The sequence below is a fragment of the Panthera pardus genome, unplaced genomic scaffold (genome assembly GCF_024362965.1).
Source record: "Panthera pardus isolate Hobbes unplaced genomic scaffold, ASM2436296v1 HiC_scaffold_3, whole genome shotgun sequence".
In the NCBI taxonomy this organism is placed as follows: Eukaryota; Metazoa; Chordata; class Mammalia; order Carnivora; family Felidae; genus Panthera; species Panthera pardus.
In genome coordinates this window covers 26,000,449-26,019,988 of record NW_026526876.1, presented here as the reverse complement: position 1 = coordinate 26,019,988, position 19,540 = coordinate 26,000,449, and the positions used below count along the sequence as shown (strand labels likewise).

At 50.9% G+C, this 19,540-nt stretch overlaps 1 protein-coding gene and 1 non-coding gene across 4 annotated transcripts in view; both read right to left on the bottom strand.

The window, feature by feature from the left end:
• PRKCA (protein kinase C alpha) overlaps positions 1-19,540 on the bottom strand; it is a 400,238-nt gene that overhangs the window by 8,091 nt on the left and 372,607 nt on the right. For 2 of the 3 annotated variants that reach the window (XM_019466454.2, XM_019466455.2), the window contains 2 exons: positions 13,661-13,768; positions 10,753-10,893 (listed from right to left, as the gene is read on the bottom strand). In XM_019466454.2, the coding sequence (XP_019321999.1) occupies positions 10,753-10,893; positions 13,661-13,768 (249 nt within the window). Of the gene's footprint in view, positions 1-10,752; positions 10,894-13,660; positions 13,769-14,164; positions 14,292-19,540 lie in introns of those variants that run through there. The other variant, XR_002084981.2, reaches the window with a different exon arrangement.
• On the bottom strand, positions 3,864-3,970 carry LOC128774423 (U6 spliceosomal RNA). Its single transcript, XR_008418989.1, has one exon. It is a non-coding gene; the product is annotated as a U6 spliceosomal RNA (small nuclear RNA).

Genomic DNA, 19,540 nt, shown 5'->3' with positions numbered 1-19,540 from the left:
GGGGGGTTCATTTTTGTGAGTGGCCACCCACTCTTAACGGGGGCGGGGGGGGGGGAGAGTCCACACAGTGACTCCCGTGTGGGGATGTGGATGTGGGTGTGGAGGGAGGCAGAGGACTGTGTGGGGCCCTTGCAGCCACTCTACGGAGGCCCCACGATTGGGCCTGCTCGTCACATGGGTCCTGCCTCCCGCATGTGAGACGGGCAGTTGTATTTGAGGACGATGTTTTTTTGGGAACGTGATTAAGCAATACCCACGACCTGGAAGGTTTCATGGAAATCCACTCTAGGTGCTCCCAGAGGCTGGGACATGTGCTCCCTCAAAAAGCGATCGTTCGCATTTCTTCTTCTCTTCACTAATCACGCAAAGGTGAGCAAGAAGAAACTTCTGGGAAAACTAAAAGGCGAAGTCTCTAAAAGGAAGAGGAAGGCAAGCCAAGGTAGACTGTCTTCCGTCCATCCAACCCTAGGCTTGTGGATGTGTTCTGTGAAAAGACGGCACAGGTCTGACCTTTCCTCTGAGTACCATTTTGAGGGGATTCGCAGATTATCTTCCAAAGGGAATTCCAAAAGCCATGGCTCAACGGCCACATAAACAAAAGAACTAAAAGAAGACTCCCCAAGATCTAAAGAGGGGACCACACAAACATCAGCACCGAGAAGCCTGGGGAGAATGACTCCTAAGGGCTGCTGCAGCTTGTGGGGCTAAGAATGGTAACACGTGGGGCAGAACCCTCGCTGCTTAGAGCCTCGTGCTGTGCAGGTTGCCAGGAGAGCTAAGGGGGCCCCCGGAGACCAGGCCAGTCTAAGCTCTGCTTGGTGTTCACACTCCACGGGAGTGGGACTGCTGGTCTCGAGACTGCTTGCCCCCGGAAACCTCTTCCTTTTCCTTCCCACTCTACTTCACTCCAGAATGGGCAAGAAAGCCCCAGAAACGCTGGAGGCTAAACCTGAGGATCAGATGAGATCGAAGACTCAGAAGAACTTCCTATTCTGAGGGAGCTCCTATCAGACGGATGCTGCTTCCCCCCTGCCCCAGCACAAAGAGCAGGGGAGGGGGATTTTAATCATAGGTTTGGTACTATGAGAAATAGAGTCTATTTTTCCACCACGGAGGGTTTCTTAATGGTTAAAAAAAAACAAGCCTTCCACAACTCCGTGAAATTAGCCCTGAAAGAGACAATCTCCTTTAAGTCAAATTGGAGATGATCTTGACCTACTCATTTTTCAAGATGTTTGTGTGGAGAACTGCAACCATCCTCAAATCAGCACCCACCAATGGCCGAAAAGGAGAATGAAAATCAGTGCTCTTTGGATCCTTGGGGAAAAGATAAAGACCTCAACAAGGTATTTACTATACTTCAAACGCAGAAAAGGTTCTTCCTGCTGTCTGCGGGCCAACCTTACTCCTAACTATCGGCTCGTGGGCAGGACTCAGGTGTCATCTTGGACGTTAGAGGCACTGGTGCTGCCTGTGAATGGGTGAGAGCGCAGGTGAAAAACGAGGCTGGCCAGGCTACACACATCTTCTCGACCTTCCTCAGGGATGATGCAGAAGGTTATTACCACGGCCACTGGAAGGGAAGCTTCCACCATAGCGTGTGACAACGGGCAGGTTTGCGTGGGTCATGGCCTCTGAGCCCTATGCCACCTGACAACCCACGACAGATGCAGGCAGCGTTTGCCACGTGTTAGCAAAACCTCTTGGCAACTCGCACCGTCTTCACCTCCCAAGGCGGCCCACGCCTGTCACCAACGGAGGCTTTTGCCATCTGGGATATGAAGGACCACATCACTGGTGTGGAACCGAAGATGGAGGTGAGGAGGGCAACAGGGGGCAGCCCAAAGCCGGCTGGGCCAGGGTGTGAGCCCAGGCAGGTCCTCTGGTACTCGCGGAGAGCACAGGATGTCGGTGCATTTGACCCCGAGGGAAAATGGGAGGTGCAGTGGGGAGAGGGACCGACTAGAGGTCAAAAGCCCGTGGTACAGCTTTGAGAAAATCACTGCACCTCTTTGTATAAGAACATCCACCTTCCAATGCTATCTTGCGGATCGAGGGAACCAGAGTGTGCAATCCTTTCTAAATGCTCAGGCACGATACAGCCCTAAGGCACAGCACATAGAGCACGCACCCGTGTACAGGGCATGTCATCAATACGGGAAGGAGGAATGAACACTATTGGTAACAAATTAATAAGCTATCTGCCTCCCTTAGCTCTGGATTCAGGACATAACTCCTTTGTTGCTTTGACATTCTTATCCGTTTGGTAAAATCATAATTGATAAAATGAACCCAGAATTCAGGCACAATAAAGATGTGGCAAAGCACAGAAAGACGCAGGCTCCAGGTGGAATTTGGGGTCACGGCGCTCCCCATCCAGGGCTCTGGGCAGCACACGATCCACTCACAGCCCTGTGCCCCCTGTGGAAGGGCCGTGGGGAGACACTGAGCCGGCCCCGCGCAAGTCGGCTTCTCGTGATTCTTACCTGGGAGAGGCCACCGAGAATGCACAATACATGTGTTGGTCTCAATTCTGTCCTTTACCTTGGTGTCTCAGTCATGTAGAATATAACCCCACGGTCACTGGTATGGGAATTAGGGTGAGTATGAGTAGCTCGAAAACACTGCCATTACAAAGCAAACCCAAAGGAGCAGGCAGAGCGCGGAACAAAGCAAGAGTAAAGGCGCGTTGCAAGACGGAGGAGAAAGGAAACTTAGAGAGGTGGGGAACATCTCTGGCAATTACCAGATGTAGCAGGATAGGCTTCGTCTTAAGGGAACCCATATTTCAAGCCCCACTGTGTGGCGGTCCTAGTGGAGCGTTAGTAAGAACACTGCCTACGTCCGTGCACAGCTTTCTGACTCGCGGTTGGGCGCAGACTTCATGTAAATAACCAGCAGCAGAAATGAGCGTGAATATTCTGCTCTGGGCCACCTGGGAGGTCGTGTCCACACCATGGAACCATCCAGCGAGGGGGCTGGGGTCTCGAGCAGCAGCCCTTTGTAAGATCAGCATGCTCGAGGAACGGTCTTCCGTGCATGACCCAACACAAGCAGGAGCACACGCTCAGGGTTAACAAGTGGGGTTAGTTTGCTCGTTTAGTCACCCAAGGATCTGGAAATGTGCTCACCGAAGGCCTGGATGACCACTGAAGCCAGTGCATTTTGGTACAGAAAGTCTGGAGAATAAGAACGGACAGAGGAAAAGTATTTGGAAAAGAGTCAGTGTCTGCCCTGGGAACCTGAGGGTCAGAATGGCCCGTGTCAAGCCTGCCACAGACCCACATGCGCTGGCACGGAAACACCTCCCAGATATACCGCCGTGTGAAAGATGCGAGATGGAAAATGGGATGCGTGGTACCTCGCTGTGTGTATGATCACCCATGCATACGGCTTTCCAAAGGTTACAGAAGGCACGGTGAATAGTGGGACCAGTAGTTGGGGTTAGGGGCGACAGTGTCTTGTCATTTTTATGTCCATCTTTACTTAACTATTTCACCACAGAGTATTTTATTTTAACATTTATTTATTTTGAGAGAGAGAATGAGCACGAGCAGGGGAGGGGCAGAGAGAGAGAGAGAGAGAGAGAGAGAGAGAGAGAGAGAGAGAGAGAGAGAATTTGCTGTCAGCAAAGAGCCCAATACGGGACTCAAACTCACAAACTATAGTATCATGACCTGAGCTGAAATCAAGAGTCAGATGCTTAACTGACTGTGCCAGCCAGGCGCCCCTAGTTATTATTTTAATAACATTTTTTAAAAAAGGGATTAGGACCTCCTTCACCTCCTGCCAACATCACCTGTGGTGAGAGACTGGAGACAGGTTTTCGTTTCTTAGGTGAAATCAAACAAGTACTTATCTGTTGCCTCAGAGCAGATCTCAGGAAGCTTCGTGTCATTCTTGCGCAGGGGCTGTGCTAATCTTCTCCACGTCGTTCCAATTTTAGTAGACGTGCCTTGGAAGTGAGCACTAGGGCCGATCTCAGGGCCAGTTGTGGTCCAGAGGGAACCGGTTCTATTGACGGGTTTGTTGACAGACACAGGCTGTAAGCCACCCATTAAATGCGTGGGTTCTTGTAGGTGTCAGAGCCACGTGTCCGTGAGGGAAAGGCTCTGGCTTACCCCGGACCATATTCTATGGAGCAAAAACTTGCGCTCCATTTGGTCTTTCTTTAGGAACAGCCAACGTTAGAGGATTCAAGGCTCCTTTTCCAAAACAAGATGTTGTGACGACCAGTGTTGTCGGCAACCTTCACTGCAGACGAGGGGAGGTTGTCAGTTCACACAACTTGAGGCACACGGGGTCTGCATTTATCCCATCCATCACCACGGAAGCTCCCTGAGGCTTGCAACAGAGCCGTTTATTTATATCGATTACGATTTTAAACGTCTCATTCCTTCCCATTTTTCTTTCCAGCAGAAAAGCATTTGGGAGAGGAGCAATCAGAGAGTAGGCAGACTCCTCGCCTCTCATCGACCAAGTGGGAGCCGTCTTAGGCTGGCTTAAAGGCTTACGTCACACCCGAGGACACCGTGAGGTGGCCGATTCCGGTCTCCAAAGGCTGGTTAGTGTTCACATGTTGTTGGTGAAGCTCCCTGAGTCTTGAGAAATCTCTCAATTTTATTTAGCATCACTCTTGCTGGCACCACTGAAAGGCTGGGAGAATGAACCGACCTGTGACCGGAGAGAACAGAGGACAAGCAGCCCAAGGCACTGAGCACTTAGACAACTGCTCCAAGACCCTCCTTCTTCTACCCGGATGGCTGCGGCTCCGTCTCCGTATAACGACCTCTGCAGAGCGATTACTAAGAAGAACACCGTTACCGTGTCCTACGTTTTAGGAAATCCACATGGAACATGTAGCTGTAAAGAGGCATCGCATTTGCAACCTGCTCTCAAATGGTTCCAAAAAAAAAAAAACAAAACCCCCACAAAAAACAAAGCACACACAATTGTGTATCTGTCCACATGCACGCTCAGAGATGTAGAGAAAAAATGATAAAGCAGAGGTGGTAAAGTGTTAACACGTATGGAATCTGGGTAAAACGAATACAGCCATTCTTTATGGGTTTTTTTTTTTTTCAACTCTTCTGCAACATTGAAATTGGAGGTTATCTCAAAATACATTTTTTCAAGATTTAAAAAGGCACACGGCACTGACTTCAATAATTAAGCCACCATCCAACTTCCTAAACAAGCTGATGACACTGCGAAACACCTTGTTTTGTTGCACTCCACAGATGCTGTGTGTTTCACAAACGGAAGGTCCGTGGCGTGCCAGCAACGAGCGAGTCGACTGGCGCTGTTTTTCCAACTACATTTGCTCACTTCCGGTCTCTGCGCCACATTTCGGTCATCCTCGCAGTATTTCAAACGTTTCCATCGTTATTGTGTTTGTTAGGGCGATCCGTGATCAGTGATTACAACCTGATCAAAGTTCAGGTGACGCTTAGCATTTTTTAGCCACACGGTGTTTTTCAGTTAAGGTACATGCATTCTTTTTTAAAAGACTCAAAGCTATTGCACACTTAGTAGGCCACAGGGTAGAGTACACATAACTTTTATATATGCACCGAGAGACCCCAAAACTCACTGACTCTCTTTACTGCGACTTGCCCTTCATCGCGGTGGTCGAGATCTCGAGGTGACCGGGAAAATGAACCTGACCATGCAATCACACCACAGTGGCACCTACACTCGCTCTCACTGTTCTTGTTCTCTTTGGCTCTGGCTGCAACGATGACAAAGTCCTGATGAAAGTTATTTTTTTTCCCCCTCTCTCTTTTTGATAAAATAAGGACAGCAATTTTCCCAGAAAGGCTCTCTGTGACAGACAGGCCTATTTCCAAAGTGCTCTGCTCATCTATCAACTCCAGAACATATTTCTCGGTGTTAACTTTATAGATTAATCTTTCTCTCTCTCGAATAACCATTTAAGTATCGTGAATGCTTTTGGCTTGCCTGTGAGCTAGCTATTCTGCTCCTCGGTGCCAATGGATAGAATTCAAACACAAAAAATCGATCGACGTTCCACTTCTGAGAGTTCCGTGAACTGTTATTTACCATGGGCAGGATGAACGGGCATCTGAAGGCGGTTCTTGGGCACTCTATTCACATGAATTATAAATCAGGGTAAAAGCCTACCCAATTCAAAGCAACGCTGGATCAGAATCGTGGGCTCACGTGTGCCTCCAAGGGCACACTCAGCCTTTGATTTTTCTGGCAAGACAGAAACAATGAACCCTCCTTCTCTTGGTGGGATCTCAAGATGCTGGGTCAGGTGGGCTGGGCTACGTCACCCTTTCACGGGGGCCCCCTCCTCATTTATCTGACGCCATGGGGAGGTCGCCTGGCCCCTGGCATTTCCCCCTCAGCGACTGAACATTAGCCTTTTCAGGAATGAAATCTGCTTTAAACTTTAAGAAAAGGTACCTTCTTACATGGGTCTGCTGAACATTATTAATAAGCCTCTTTGATGGCCCAGCCTTGTTGTTTCGAACACTGATGGTCCTTGGGTCTGTGGATCAGAGGCTCTTCTGCTGTTGTGTTCTCTTTGACAGAAAACAGAAACCAGCCCGCTTTGTGCCTTTTTTCCATCAAGAAGAGAGAGTTATGTGGCTGCCTCCTCTCCAGGAGAGCACAACACAGCTGGTTTTGTCTTTGTTTTACGACATAAACCAGTACATGAGTGTTCCATCTTCTAGGAAATCACCTCCACCTTCACAACTGCCCACGGCGGCCTTCTGGGGGGACAGCGCTGCCAGGACTGGGCTCTCCCAGGGTGGGCCGCCTCGGGGCAGGTTCGTGCTTCCTGCGGGCTCTTCCCCCACTGCTGCCACGTCTGTGCCTGGGCTGGGCGCCTCTGAGCCTCCAGCCGTGAGATACAACGTTCCGGGTGGGGCCTCCTGATGGATTCACCCGTCCTGAAATTTTGCATTTTCAGTGGCATTCATTCTGGTCTACCTTCAGTGATATCACTTTTGTAGGTAGGAATTTTTTTTTTTTAATTTTATTTGCTTATTTTTGAGAGAGACAGAGATAGCATGAGCAGGGGAGGGGCAGAGAGAGAGGAAGAGAACCCCAAGCAGGCTCTGCACCATCAGTACAGAGCCCGATGTGGGGCTGGAAACCATGAGATCATGACCTGAGTGGAAGCTGAGAATAGGGAGCTTAACCGACTGAGCCACCCCGTTGCCCTGTTAGGTAGGAAAATTAAAAAAGACGGCGTACTACGGGAACCCCGGGTGCTCCGCGTAAGCTCTGGGACTTCCCTCGACTCTCAAAAACCAGGGGCGCCTGGGTGGCGCAGTTGGTTAAGCGTCCGACTTCAGCCAGGTCACGATCTCGCGGTCCGTGAGTTCGAGCCCCGCGTCAGGCTCTGGGCTGATGGCTCGGAGCCTGGAGCCTGTTTCCGATTCTGTGTCTCCCTCTCTCTCTGCCCCTCCCCCGTTCATGCTCTCTCTCTGTCCCATAAATAAATAAAAAAACGGGAAAAAAAAAAAAAACCCACACCTCGTGATTTTGGAGTCATCTTTCATTGGAGATTCCAAGGAAAATTAAAAGCTGAGGCAAAGGTGAGCGTCTGAGTTACAAACACAAACTTGATCTCTAGAAGCACCCTGCAGATAACTGGGGGTGCCCGGGGCCTTACTGCTGGCATTCGCAAGGACCACGGGAGCCGGGCGCCAGGAGGCAACGGTCCTTAACCCAGCAAATCTCAGGGAAATCGATTCAGCGGCACTTGCTGAATAAGCCTCTTTGATGGCCCAGTCTTGTTGTTCCGAACACTGATGGACTGAAGTTTGCATGGAGCAAATTTCCCCAAGACAGACTGGTTTAGCCAGCCAGGGCCACCGCCACCGCTCACAGGGGGGACGCTCTCCCAGAGGGGTTCGCAGCCCACGGGCAAAGCCTCGGGCAGCACCGTTTCTGCCGGGTTTTCTCTGCCGTGACAGCGAGGCCCGCACTGGAGCATCTCTGTTTGAAACGACAGAACCGCCCCTCAGAGAATATTCCGCTCGGTATTTTACCTGGAAACTCTTCTGACTATTCAACTAGCTCTGGATCAGGGGATGACGCTTGTCCCTGAGGAAGGGGGGGAACGTCAGAGGGTAACTTTAACACGTCGCTAGCTCTCCTCGACGGCCGTGTTGACCCCAGGCGGAGTTTGTGCGGCCTCGGTGACATCCGGACGCAGCCGGCTTTCTGCTGTTGTAAATGTCCTCTCCGGCCGCCCGGACTGTTCGTGGCATGTGGTCCCTCTGAGGCTGTGGAGACGCCCCCCCTTCACCCGAGACTGGGGGCCAAACTCTGATGCTGTGTAGACAGGCAGCGTGGTGTACAGGCTGAGGAAAACTGAGCTCTCCCGGGAACCAGAACTTTCTCGTTGGCCTCTTAGCCTTGGAGTCTCTTCTGCCCTGGGACAAAAAGTCCGCGGTTCACTCCTGCAGCTGCTCGTTCCTAACCCCCAGCGCTGCTTCGCGTCCCCTGCTGTCCTGTCCGCTGTCACCGTGTATGCTTTCCAGCTCCTTCCTTTTCTGCATAAGGTCTCCAGCAAGACGTGGGCTTTTGCTGGGAAAACTCACTGTGAGCACAGGGCGTTTCTCCTTTCCCTCTGACCAGAGATCCTGCCAAGCGGCCCTTCACACGAAACCCTCCGGCTGTAGGGCCTTGGTCCATGATTCCGGCTTCTGTAGGTGAGCTTGGGGGCCGCTTCACAGCCAGAGGAAATTGCTTCTTCCTTTTGATTTTAGCTAGCCCTTCGTTAAAACCAAAACGAAACAAAACACCAAAGAGCCGCACTCCAGGAATAAACAAAGAGACACACACTGCTCGTGGCTCAACTCCCTGCTGCCGTCGAACTCTGCCTGCAGTGACTTGCATGGCCCCCGGGGAACAGCTCAGTCAGATTCTGGCTCCTGGACCCATGTCGCCCTCTTGTTCCCCTACATCTGAATTTAGGGCTGCAGTGTCCACGTAAAGGGGGAGACCACGCAAATACACAATTTCTCCTGAGGATGAAGTGGAATAAATAGGAGATGTGTTTTGTGGCTGACTTTGTTGCATCTCGCCTCTTTCTGGAAAGTGACAGACAGGTAATGGTATTTTGCTTAACACTTAAAGCAGGGTCAGTGTGGCATGTCTATGCTGGTCCCGTAAAGAAACTGTGTGTTCGATGCTACTGTGGACCTTTTATACTTAAGAAGGCTAGATACACACAAAAGGGAGAAAAGAAAACCCGAACAGAATGTTCTGAGACTGCCTGCAGCATAATTTATGACTGTCCTCATCCCCCCCCCCCCACCCCGCCCCCTTAAAACCAGGTTTTGCAGACTGAAGGGAAGGGATCCGGGGAGCACCCCCTGGGACCTGTGTCCAGGACGGGCTAAGAGAAGGTAGGGTGGCAGACACAGAAGGGTCCTCTCTGAAACGATGACTCAGGACGAAGTCAACTGACCTGATTAATTTTAGTTTTCCTTCAGTTTGTTCTAAGAATATCTCGGAAAAGTAGCAGTGGGCTCACCACCAGCAGTTTTATTCTTGGAGTAGAGGACACATAAGCACATTTGATGAGGAAGTTGCTGCTCTAAGAATAAAGCTTGTGCCAACCAGTCAGTAACTCAGCCACCCCAGGGGGGTCCCTTTTGCCTGCTCACGGGCGCCTGTCGGAGGAGACAGATGTGGGCTGTGGGACACAGCTGCTCTGCTGTCTCGGGAGCAGGGGCCCCGAGGTCATGGCCCAGTGCCGGCAGAGGCAGTGGCAGAGCTGAAAGGCACGATCCGCTGGCCCCCAGAGGTGGGATGCGGAGGGGTAATGGAGACTCCCCGGGAAGCACTGAAAAGCGGCAGGTGGTATGAGTGAGGAGGCCCGTGTCTTAAAGACTCTCGGTTCACCTCTAGGAATAGAAACGTTAAGACCGGCCGACGCTGGTTACCACCGACAATCAGGAGCCTGGCAGACGGCGGTCACTGAGACGGAGAGATGGTACAGTGGGGGGAAGGACACAGGTCCCGGTGCCAGAACACCGCCTACCAGCTGTGTGTCTTCGGGCAAGTTACTCAGCCTCTCTGTGCCTTAGTTGTCTCAACTGTAAACTGGGGACAACAGGACCCACTCTGTAGGTTGGCTGCAAGGGTTAAATGAGCGACGGGGTGGGCCTGGCGCCCGGGGTTTGTTAAACACGCGCACAGAACTGGAGTCCTGTGGGAAGAGTCTCGACGAAGGTGGCCAAGCCAGAGTGGTGGCTGGCACCCACTCCTTGCAGCGGAGGCCATGGCCAGCGAGGGAACGGCGGCCAGGACCTGTGGAGGAGCTGGCTAAACTCTGGTTACGCTTCAGGTGCAAGGTGCACCCAGGAGAGCCGCACACACACGAGAAGTCCTGTCAAGGACTCGGAGCAACGGTTACAGCCCCGCTGGGCCTGTGAGTCCATGAAGCCCGATCCCCAAAGCAGGTGTGCCCCCACCGCTCTCTCGGTTCTGGCGGGGGGCGGGGGGCACTCCGCAGCCGCCCTACTGGTGGGCACGGGCCCCCATCCCCGCCGGGTCTGTGCCGACTCTGAAAATCAGCAGGAATCTGGGGGGCTCAAGCCACAGACTGAAGGCAAGGCCGGTACCTGGCCTTTTTTCCTTCCCCACCCCGCAGAGGTCAGGGGTCACCGGCCTCCTCTCTCCAGAGAAACAGAGGGCGCGACGACCCCTCTGGGATTAGGGAAAATGGGGCTCAGGAGCAGGCCACGTCCCCCTACTCACCACTTTGGGCTTGAAGGGCGGCTGGATCTCCCTGTTCTCGAGTTTCTCCCAGTCGATCCTCCGGAAGAAGGCGTGCTCCCGCACGTCCCTCTCCCCCTCGGGTCCGCAACCCAGCCGCTTGCCGGGGTGTTTGGTCATCAGCTGGAAAGCAGCAGAAAAGAGGACACAATGTATACTGTGGTAGCCACAGGTGACGACAGAGTATCGTATAACTGAGATGTGCCGAGAGCACAGAACCTAAGAATCCTCCCCACGAAGAAACAAAAGGTAACTAACTATGTGAGGGGAGGGACGTGTCTACCTGACATGGGGAAATCTCTTCACAGCGGATGGGCATATCAAACCGCCAGGTGGCACATTTTTAGATGTATTGCACAAAGTTTGTCGATTCTACCTCAAAAAAGCTGGACAAAAAAAAATCCGCCCTCCCCCACCACACACACAAAAAGCAGGAGAAGAAGAGAATGTTGGACAATAGTGCCTTCCCTTCGGCAGCTCTGCCCCCCAGCCCGGACCGTGTGGACGCCTGGAGAGCACCCCAAGAAATCAGCGGCTTGTGCAGACTGACCCCCAACTCACAGATACGGTGCTGATAGTATGGGTCTTTCTATAGTGATTTCTATGATCAAGGAAACAGGGAGACAATCTGGCCCCACAGCCAAACAGAGGAATTTAAATAGGCATCTTTAGGTATCTGTGTCGAACTGCCTTCCCAGATGTCTATAAAAGTACGTGTGTGAAGAGGTAGGTCATCACTGAAAATTGTGCATCTCATGTGATACTAGTAACAAGCATCAGATGCCTGTTTATTGCTTGGACCAAACCGTATTAATCGAAGACTCGCGGGTTTGGCAAAGTAAATGCCAGGACCAGCAGGTGACTTGTCAATTCCCACGTGCCTAGTGCAGGACGTGGAGGCGAACACGGGCCACCAGCTTGGAGGGCAGGGCCCAGCTCTCCCTGTGTAGATTTGCAAACGGTGCCTGGCCCTTGGAAGACAGGTGATAAATGCATCCCAACCGATCAAACCCACCGGAAAATGTTAGCAGCGTGTTACTTTCCATCTCTCTGGGTCTGACAATAATTTTGTGGCCTGAAGCTTGACTATTAAAAACAGACCAAGTCGGGGCGCCTGGGTGGCGCAGTCGGTTAAGCGTCCGACTTCAGCCAGGTCACGATCTCACGGTCCGTGAGTTCGAGCCCCGCATCAGGCTCTGGGCTGATGGCTCGGAGCCTGGAGCCTGTTTCCGATTCTGTGTCTCCCTCTCTCTCTGCCCCTCCCCCATTCATGCTCTGTCTCTCTCTGTCCCAAAAATAAATAAAAAACGTTGAAAAAAAAAAAATTAAAAAAAAAAAAAAAAAAAACCAGACCAAGTCATGAGCCAGTAATTTCCGTTCCAAGGTATTTCCTCGACAGAAGCAGTTCATATGTTCCCCAAAATACACAACCTGGAAATTTCATGGCAGTTCTGTTTGTAACGGCTCCCAAAACTGACGTGGAAACAACCCAAAGGCCCAGCAGCAATAACACAAATGGATAAACTGTGCTGTGGTCACACAGTGGAAGAAATACAGCAAGACAGGATGGAACCACAGACACAGGAAATGGAGAAATCTCACTATCACAGTGTTGGCTCAAAGAAGCCAGGCCCGGGGAAGCGTCCAATGGAAGACTGCATCTGTGTGACGTTCAGAACAGGTGACGCTAATCCGTGCAGGTACAAGTGGGGACGCTGCTTACCTCAAGGGGAGGGGAAGGGAGGGGGCTTCTAGGGTGTCAGAAACATTCTCTCTTCTAATTAATTAAACATGTATTTATTTTTTATTTGAGAGAGACAGAGACAGCACAGGCAGGGGAGGGGCAGACAGGGAGGAAGAGAGAGAATCCCAAGCAGGCTCCAGACTGTCTGTGCAGAGCCCAATGCGGGGCTCAAACTCACGAACCTCGAGATCATGCCCTGAGCCCAAATCAAGTCAGATGCTAACTGACCACCCAGGCGCCCTTTAAAAAATTAAAAAAAAAAAAAAAAAAGGCACCTGGGTGGCTCAGTTGGTTGAGTGTATGACTCTTGGTTTCCGCTCAGGTCATTATCTCGCAGTTTCATGGGTTTGAACCCCTTGTCAGGCTCTGCACAGACAGCGTGGAGCCTGCTTGGGATCCTCTCTCTCTCCCTCTCTCTCTGCCCCTCCCCTGCTTACGCTCTCAAAATAAATAAATAAAAACATTAAAAAATTAAAAAAAATTTTTTTTTGGATGTTTATTTTTGAGAGAAAGAAAAAGAGCACAAGTGGGGGAGGGATGGGGAAAAGTGGATCAGAAGCAGGCTCTGTGCTGACAGCAGAGAGCCTGCTGCGGGGCTCAAACTTGTGAATTGAGAGATCAGTCAGGCGGTTAACTGACTGAACCACCAGGTGCCCTAAAACATTATTTCTCTTAACCTGAGTGCAACTGCATGGGTGTGTTAGTTTTGTGAAAATTCACTGATCTACGCACTGACGATTGGTGCCCATTTCTGCATGCACGGTTTATCTCAAAAAAAGAGAATCCAATGAAGAATGACCCAAGGCACACCATGTTAGGCAACGGAAGAGAACCAACATTTTCTGAGCGCCCAAGATGACTTCTGGCAACTCACACCACAATTTCACGAGGTGGATGAGAAACTAAAACACAGCGCAATTAGCTGCCTGGGCCAGAGTTCCAGGAAGTCCAGTGGACCGGAACCCATTCTCCAGGCCGCCATATTTCCCACTATTCCCTGGGGGTCACCACACTGGAGCCCTTGATGGCAGAAATGAGTGGCATGGGTTTGCAGTGTCTCTGCCATCTCTCTCAGAAGTGTGGGGAAGGGATTTCCCCAGTCGACCCCCTTGGTCTGTAATTATAAAAGAATTCAGATCTACTTACTCCTTTGCAGATGGAAACGGCCTCCTTGGACAAGGATTTTGGGTAAGAAACGTTATGCTCCATTATCGACTGAAACAGCTCGTCTTCATCTTCGCCATCAAACGGAGGCTGTTCCAGAAAACAGAGACATGGGAAAACACGCAGAGTCATTCAAACATGGCGCCTGAAGATCCCACTCAGCGCCAAGAAACAGACAGGGCTTCCCGGCGCACCACGGGCTGCAGGGTTAGCTCAGCGGAATTGCTGGTTTATTTGATTATCTTTCATTAGGTTGGCGGTTGTGTGTTTTTCACTTTTTCCTCTGTCTCTTTAATTATCCTGCCCTGGGCAACCCAAAACCATCTTTAGGGAAAATGTTTTTGAGTAATGCTTTTAATGATTTGCAAATAAATTATAATTAATCCATTAATCTTGTAATTATGTGTTAAAAAATTTAATTATAATTAAGTTAGGTTACAGATGGCTCTGCGTGCAGGGGTGGGGGCAGGTGGAGAATGCCAGTACCTTTGGATTCTGAGCATGGGGCGATGGGGCCATCAGAACACGGGCAAAATGGACTTCCTCAGGTCCAGCAATTCACACCAGGGCCCTTCTGACCCAACAGGGAGTTGCTCTGTCGGGAGCCTGGCACCTGCATGGTGGTAGTGATGGGAGCTTAGTTTCTACTGGACACTTCCCTTTCCGCTTCAACCGGGTTTGTAGGAGGTCACGGCTTTAAAGTCAGGAGGATCTGGACCAGAACTCTAGTTCCACCACCTCTTAGCTGGGCGTCCATGGGCGGGCGACCCATCTCTTTAAGATGCAGTTTTCTGATCTGTAAAATGGGGTTCCCTGGTGAGTCTGCAAAACTCCTGCTAGTTTATCACGGAACCATCAGGTGCCTGATGAAGGGCGGTGCCTAGTGGCACTGGTATTTTATTAAGGCACATGAATGGTCTTAGAAGGGGCTGCCAGAATTCTTGGGAGGAGCTGGTGAGCTCAGGACGTCCTTCAAGTTTTCTCCTCTGGCAGGTCTCTAATCCCAAGAGGTCTGGCAAATTACCTGTCACTCTGGAGGGACAGTACACAGGATAAGTGGGTTTATGGGCCATTTCTTAATGTTTCTTTCTGGCTTAGCTAACCTTGGGTTTAGCAGAAGAAAGGCAGACCAGGGGTCAGCTCTCATACAGAGAAGCCCTGTATTTCAATCTCGTTGCATTTTCCTTCTCGTGGAAGAGAGGACTCTCCGTCACTTTGGCTGACATGGTTAGGGCTCTGCTAATGCAGAGCTTGAATGTAAACTATATCGTGGGCCACAGATAGCTGTGCAGTAGTCAGCAGGATATCCCTTCTTGTCGAGCATTTCCGAGTAAGAGAGAGCATTGGAACCAAGCAGAGTGCTCCCCTTGAACCACGACTTGGATCATTCCAACCTGCTCATCTGACCCCCAGCCTTAGTCCTCCCCGACCCTCAGCCCTGAATAGGAGTCACCTGTGGGGTCAGCACATGGAAACCACACCCACCAAAGGGAAAGCCACTAAGTCTATCAAGAACCTACCTTGGGACCAGGTAGGGAAGAGCAGGGGGTTGGGACTGGTGCCATTATTTTTGTTTTGTTTTGGTCTAGAAATATAAACAAATAGGCCTCTTTTCCAGTTGCAAGCGCCTGGTATAAAGGATATTCAATTTGGCCAAAGCATGCAGGTGGGTGGGAAGAACTAAAATGCTCTGAGCAGAGCAGGAACAGCCCGCCATGGTGAGTGTCCCTGGGCAGAAGTAACATGGTGCCTGGATGCCCCACGGCAAGGCAGCTGGGCACAGACACCCGCTTGCACGTGCAGATGGTCACCTGGGCCAGCCGGTTTGTGCCACCTCAATCTAGAAAGAACAGAGCAGGACACCCTGTGGGTGTGAGTGGAGCTGCACTGGCCAAGAGCTCCACTGGAGCCCAGTCCTGCTGTCCATCCCACTACATCTTCTCTGCCTGATATCACGCAACCCACTTCTTCAGGACACCTGTGATAGGACACCCACACAACATCCCATTTTCCCAAATAAGTGATCCATAGATGTGGCTGGTTCTTGGCCAAGGAGATTTTCATAGCTAAAGCAAACCTGATATAGTTTCTGCTCAGGGCTGTGAATTGCACACATCCAGGGGGCCCCATTCACTCTGAATTTCCTATGTATTCACTCTCTACAATGTCATGGTGCCCGGGATGGGAGCCAGGCACAGGTTCTGCTCCTGGATAACCAAACAACACTTCTCAATGTGGCCCCTTAGGGCCGCTAGTTGGGAGAAACGACATACTTTGTGGATTTCAATGCAAAATGAAAATGTGGGCCCCTTATTAGATAATTATTAAGAATTTCAAGACGGCAACAGCAGATCATCAAACCAGATGCATGAGGCTCTTGGAGCTTGGGTCCCGTATGACTACATCGGTCACATGCCCGTGAGGCTGGCCAAACGTGGTGGACTTTGCTGAGCAGTGACAGAGGCACCAGGGAGAGTCAACTGGCCTTTTTGGTGCAACTGGCCTTTTGGTACTAGCAACAGGAATGCTCCAGGGGCTGGGTCACAGATAATCCAAGCCAAAGGCTTAAGAGAAATTCTCTGCAAAGGGAAACTCAGACAAACCATCTCCAGGAATCTTTCTCAGCAAGAATCTCTGCGTTTGAAGACGATTAGGTCGATGCAGCTGCCTTTTCCCCGACTCTGATGTAGAAGACAGGAATTTGTGGGGTGGGGGTTGGGGGAATGTTCCATGCAGGGCACTGGGCTGTTGCAGCTGCTTAATTGTCCTCATGGCCTGGGGACCAGCTTGGCCCAGGTGAGCTGTGCCTACTAATGATCAAAGGAGGTGCTTGGCCACGAGGCCCCCTCTGTATTCCCCCTGAGAGCAGGACACCTGGCTCCTGACACACCCCAGACAGCATTCCTTACAACTAGCGGGTATTCGTCCTACAGGATACCCCTGGGTCAAATCTTGCACCCTTTACCCCCTTCTGGAAATGTGCATTAACATTTACATTTTTTTTTTAATTAAAAAAAATTTTTTTTAAAGCTTACTTTTGAGACAGAGAGAGACACAGAGTGTGAGTGGGGGAGGGTCAGAGAGAGAGGGAGACACCGAATCCGAAGCAGGCTCCAGGCTCTGAGCTGTCAGCACAGAGCCTGACGTGGGGCTTGAACTCACTAATGGTGAGATCAGACCTGAGCTGAAGTCGGACACCTAACCAACTGAGCCACCCAGGCGTCCCAACATTTACACTTTTTAAACGTTCTAAGAAATCCTGCAGTAAAGAAAGCTGTTTAATCCAAATGTGAATCATATAGGCTGGGGATCGAGGACCCTGAGGGCCCTTGGCCTCACCTGTTGTGTTAAGATTTCTAAGCTAGAACAAAAGCCACAGGACCACGTGTCCTTGGGGGCAGAGCCTTGGGGTTTCACCCTGCATCTCATCCCTGTGTGGCCCCAAAGACTGGGGCCTCTCCCGTCAGCACATCCCAGGGTAGACAGGTGCCTCTATCCCTGATGTTCTGTTATCACCTACTTTGAGTCTGTACTGCCTGATGAACGGCCGGTATTTGGGACTGAGCAGCAGTAAGGACAGTGGCAATAGCAGTAACACGTGTTTTCAGGCTCCTTCTGTGTGCCGGGCACCGTGGGGAGCACTGTGCACGTCTGCCTCACTTAACCCTCAAAACCACTGTATAGTGTATGTACAATTAAGCCCGTTTTACAGCTGAGCCGGTTGAGGCTGTATTACGTGCTCTGGCCAGGGTCACGGAGCTGGGATGTGGAAGAACCAAGATTTGAGCGCAGACATCTGACTGCGGGGTGCGGGCTCTGAGCCATTCTGAGCAACGCCAATGCCTCGCATTTGCTCCGGTGGGTCCGTGGTGAAGGATGGTCCTCTGGCATTGCTGCTGGTGGGGCCGACTGGGAGGTGCTCAGCTGCTGGTCCCCCCGGCACCTAAAGAGGGCGCCACTGGGGCAGGGGTCGGGGAGACCATTTCCGTATCCTGTATAAGGAGTAGTGGTTCTGAAAAGAAACAGGGGCAGTCGCTGTGGCCTGACATGATTCAAGTCATTGTGCAGGATGTCTCCAGCCTAGAGACCTGGCATGATTTCCCAGGCTTATTCCGATGGCTAGATCTCTTGCCTTTGCCACACGTCCTCTGCCAGTCAGCAGAGGCCACCCGAGGACCCACGCTGATGGTGCAGCTGCCATCTTGGTCTTGCTGTAGTGGAGTGCCCTCTGGGATGCTCCTGGGGTGCCCTGCGCCAGGGCTGAAGTGCTCCAGATCTCATTGGTCAGAGTCAGTCACGTGCTCTATCCAATCACGAGTGAGCCGGGAGGTACAATCCGAACATGTGCCAGAAGGAAGATCCCAAATATCTGGTGACAATGAGCAACAATGCTCATCACATCAGAAACGCTCCCTGGAGTCTTCTATTGAATTAAAACCATGTATTCCGGTGGGGAGAGGGATTCCAGGAAGGTTAGCACCCACATTCCTTTTACCTCAATGCAAAAACCGCTCTTACTTTTTTGGGAGCTCTTAGGCCTGTCACATTATTTTCAAATAATGACGCATCATTTGGAGTTTCTTGTTTTTCATGGACTGTTGCAAACGCTTTCTCCGTGGCTACCGGTGTTCCCAGATTAATGCCGCTGAGCTGATCCATCATCCGTCAGGGACGGGCTCACTTGTCCAGGGGCACGTTTACAATGGCTTCCGGGGCGGCACTCTGAGAACTAGTGGCTTCTATAAACGTCTCTGTGCCATATGTCCTTTTTTCCTTCTCTGAATGACTTCCTAAGGTAAAACTTCCCTGGTGTGGGGTTATACAGCCGCAGAATGTGAACATTTTTATGGCTCTTGTTCAGTCTGTCCTAGTGACCCGGGGGAGCATTCTTACAGGTAAGTGCTGCTTAGGCCTTGGCATTGAAGGCAGGTCAGTGGTGAAGTTGTAATTATATTCATTTGCCTTCCCAGGCACCTCGGCTACCGAGCCTGGTGACAACAGGAGGCAATGCGTTGCGGGGGACTAAGTACGTGAACTTTTTGGATTGCTTCTCTCCCCCTCTTTCCCGCATTCCCACGATCATTTTCAAATTTCTACAAATCTGGACTTTGTGTGTCTCAGGCTAAGCCACCTGTTAATAAGTAAAGTCTTGGCTTGGTGTAAAAATGTTCTGACCCAGCGGTGCCCTGCTTAGCAATTTGCAATTTGTGAATTTTAGACAGGTGAGGGATGACGGTTTACTCTTTTCCAAAATGGTTTCTAAATCACGTCCTCGTTCTGCGGTTGATGGGGCCCTGCCATGTTTGTTTACAGGTCACTGATGACCAGTGGTGGGGTGGGAGAGCACCCAAGGACAAGGCAGGCTGAAGTTGGGGGATCAAGTACTCATTACCGGTATATTAGGAACAAAGACAAAGCATAAAGAAGCCTGGTGGAGGGGATCTAAAGAGGAGAGGGCTGGTCCCTTTATGATGAAGCCCGGTGACCGCGTGAAGCTAGGATATGCTCATTACAGTGCTGGGTAAATACTGTTTATGCCTGAAAGTAATCATATTTGTCAAGCAATCCAGGAACTGAAGAAAGACTCAGGCTGTTTAGGTTTAACTGCCCCCTTGGCTGCTGACAATAAACATAGCAAATGAGGAGAAAATTGCAATAAACTATCTTTTCTGCTCATCTCTGGCCCTCTGTGATGAAAGGGGACAAATTTAGACCACAACCCCATCAACAGCTTTATAATTAATCTCACTTTTCAACAACAGCATCTATACCCTCTGCTGGGCCTGGAGGCTCCTGCTGCTTTGGGGGGCTCTGGGTAATGAAGGCACAGAGGCTTCATTATCCTTTCTGGGCTGAGTCACA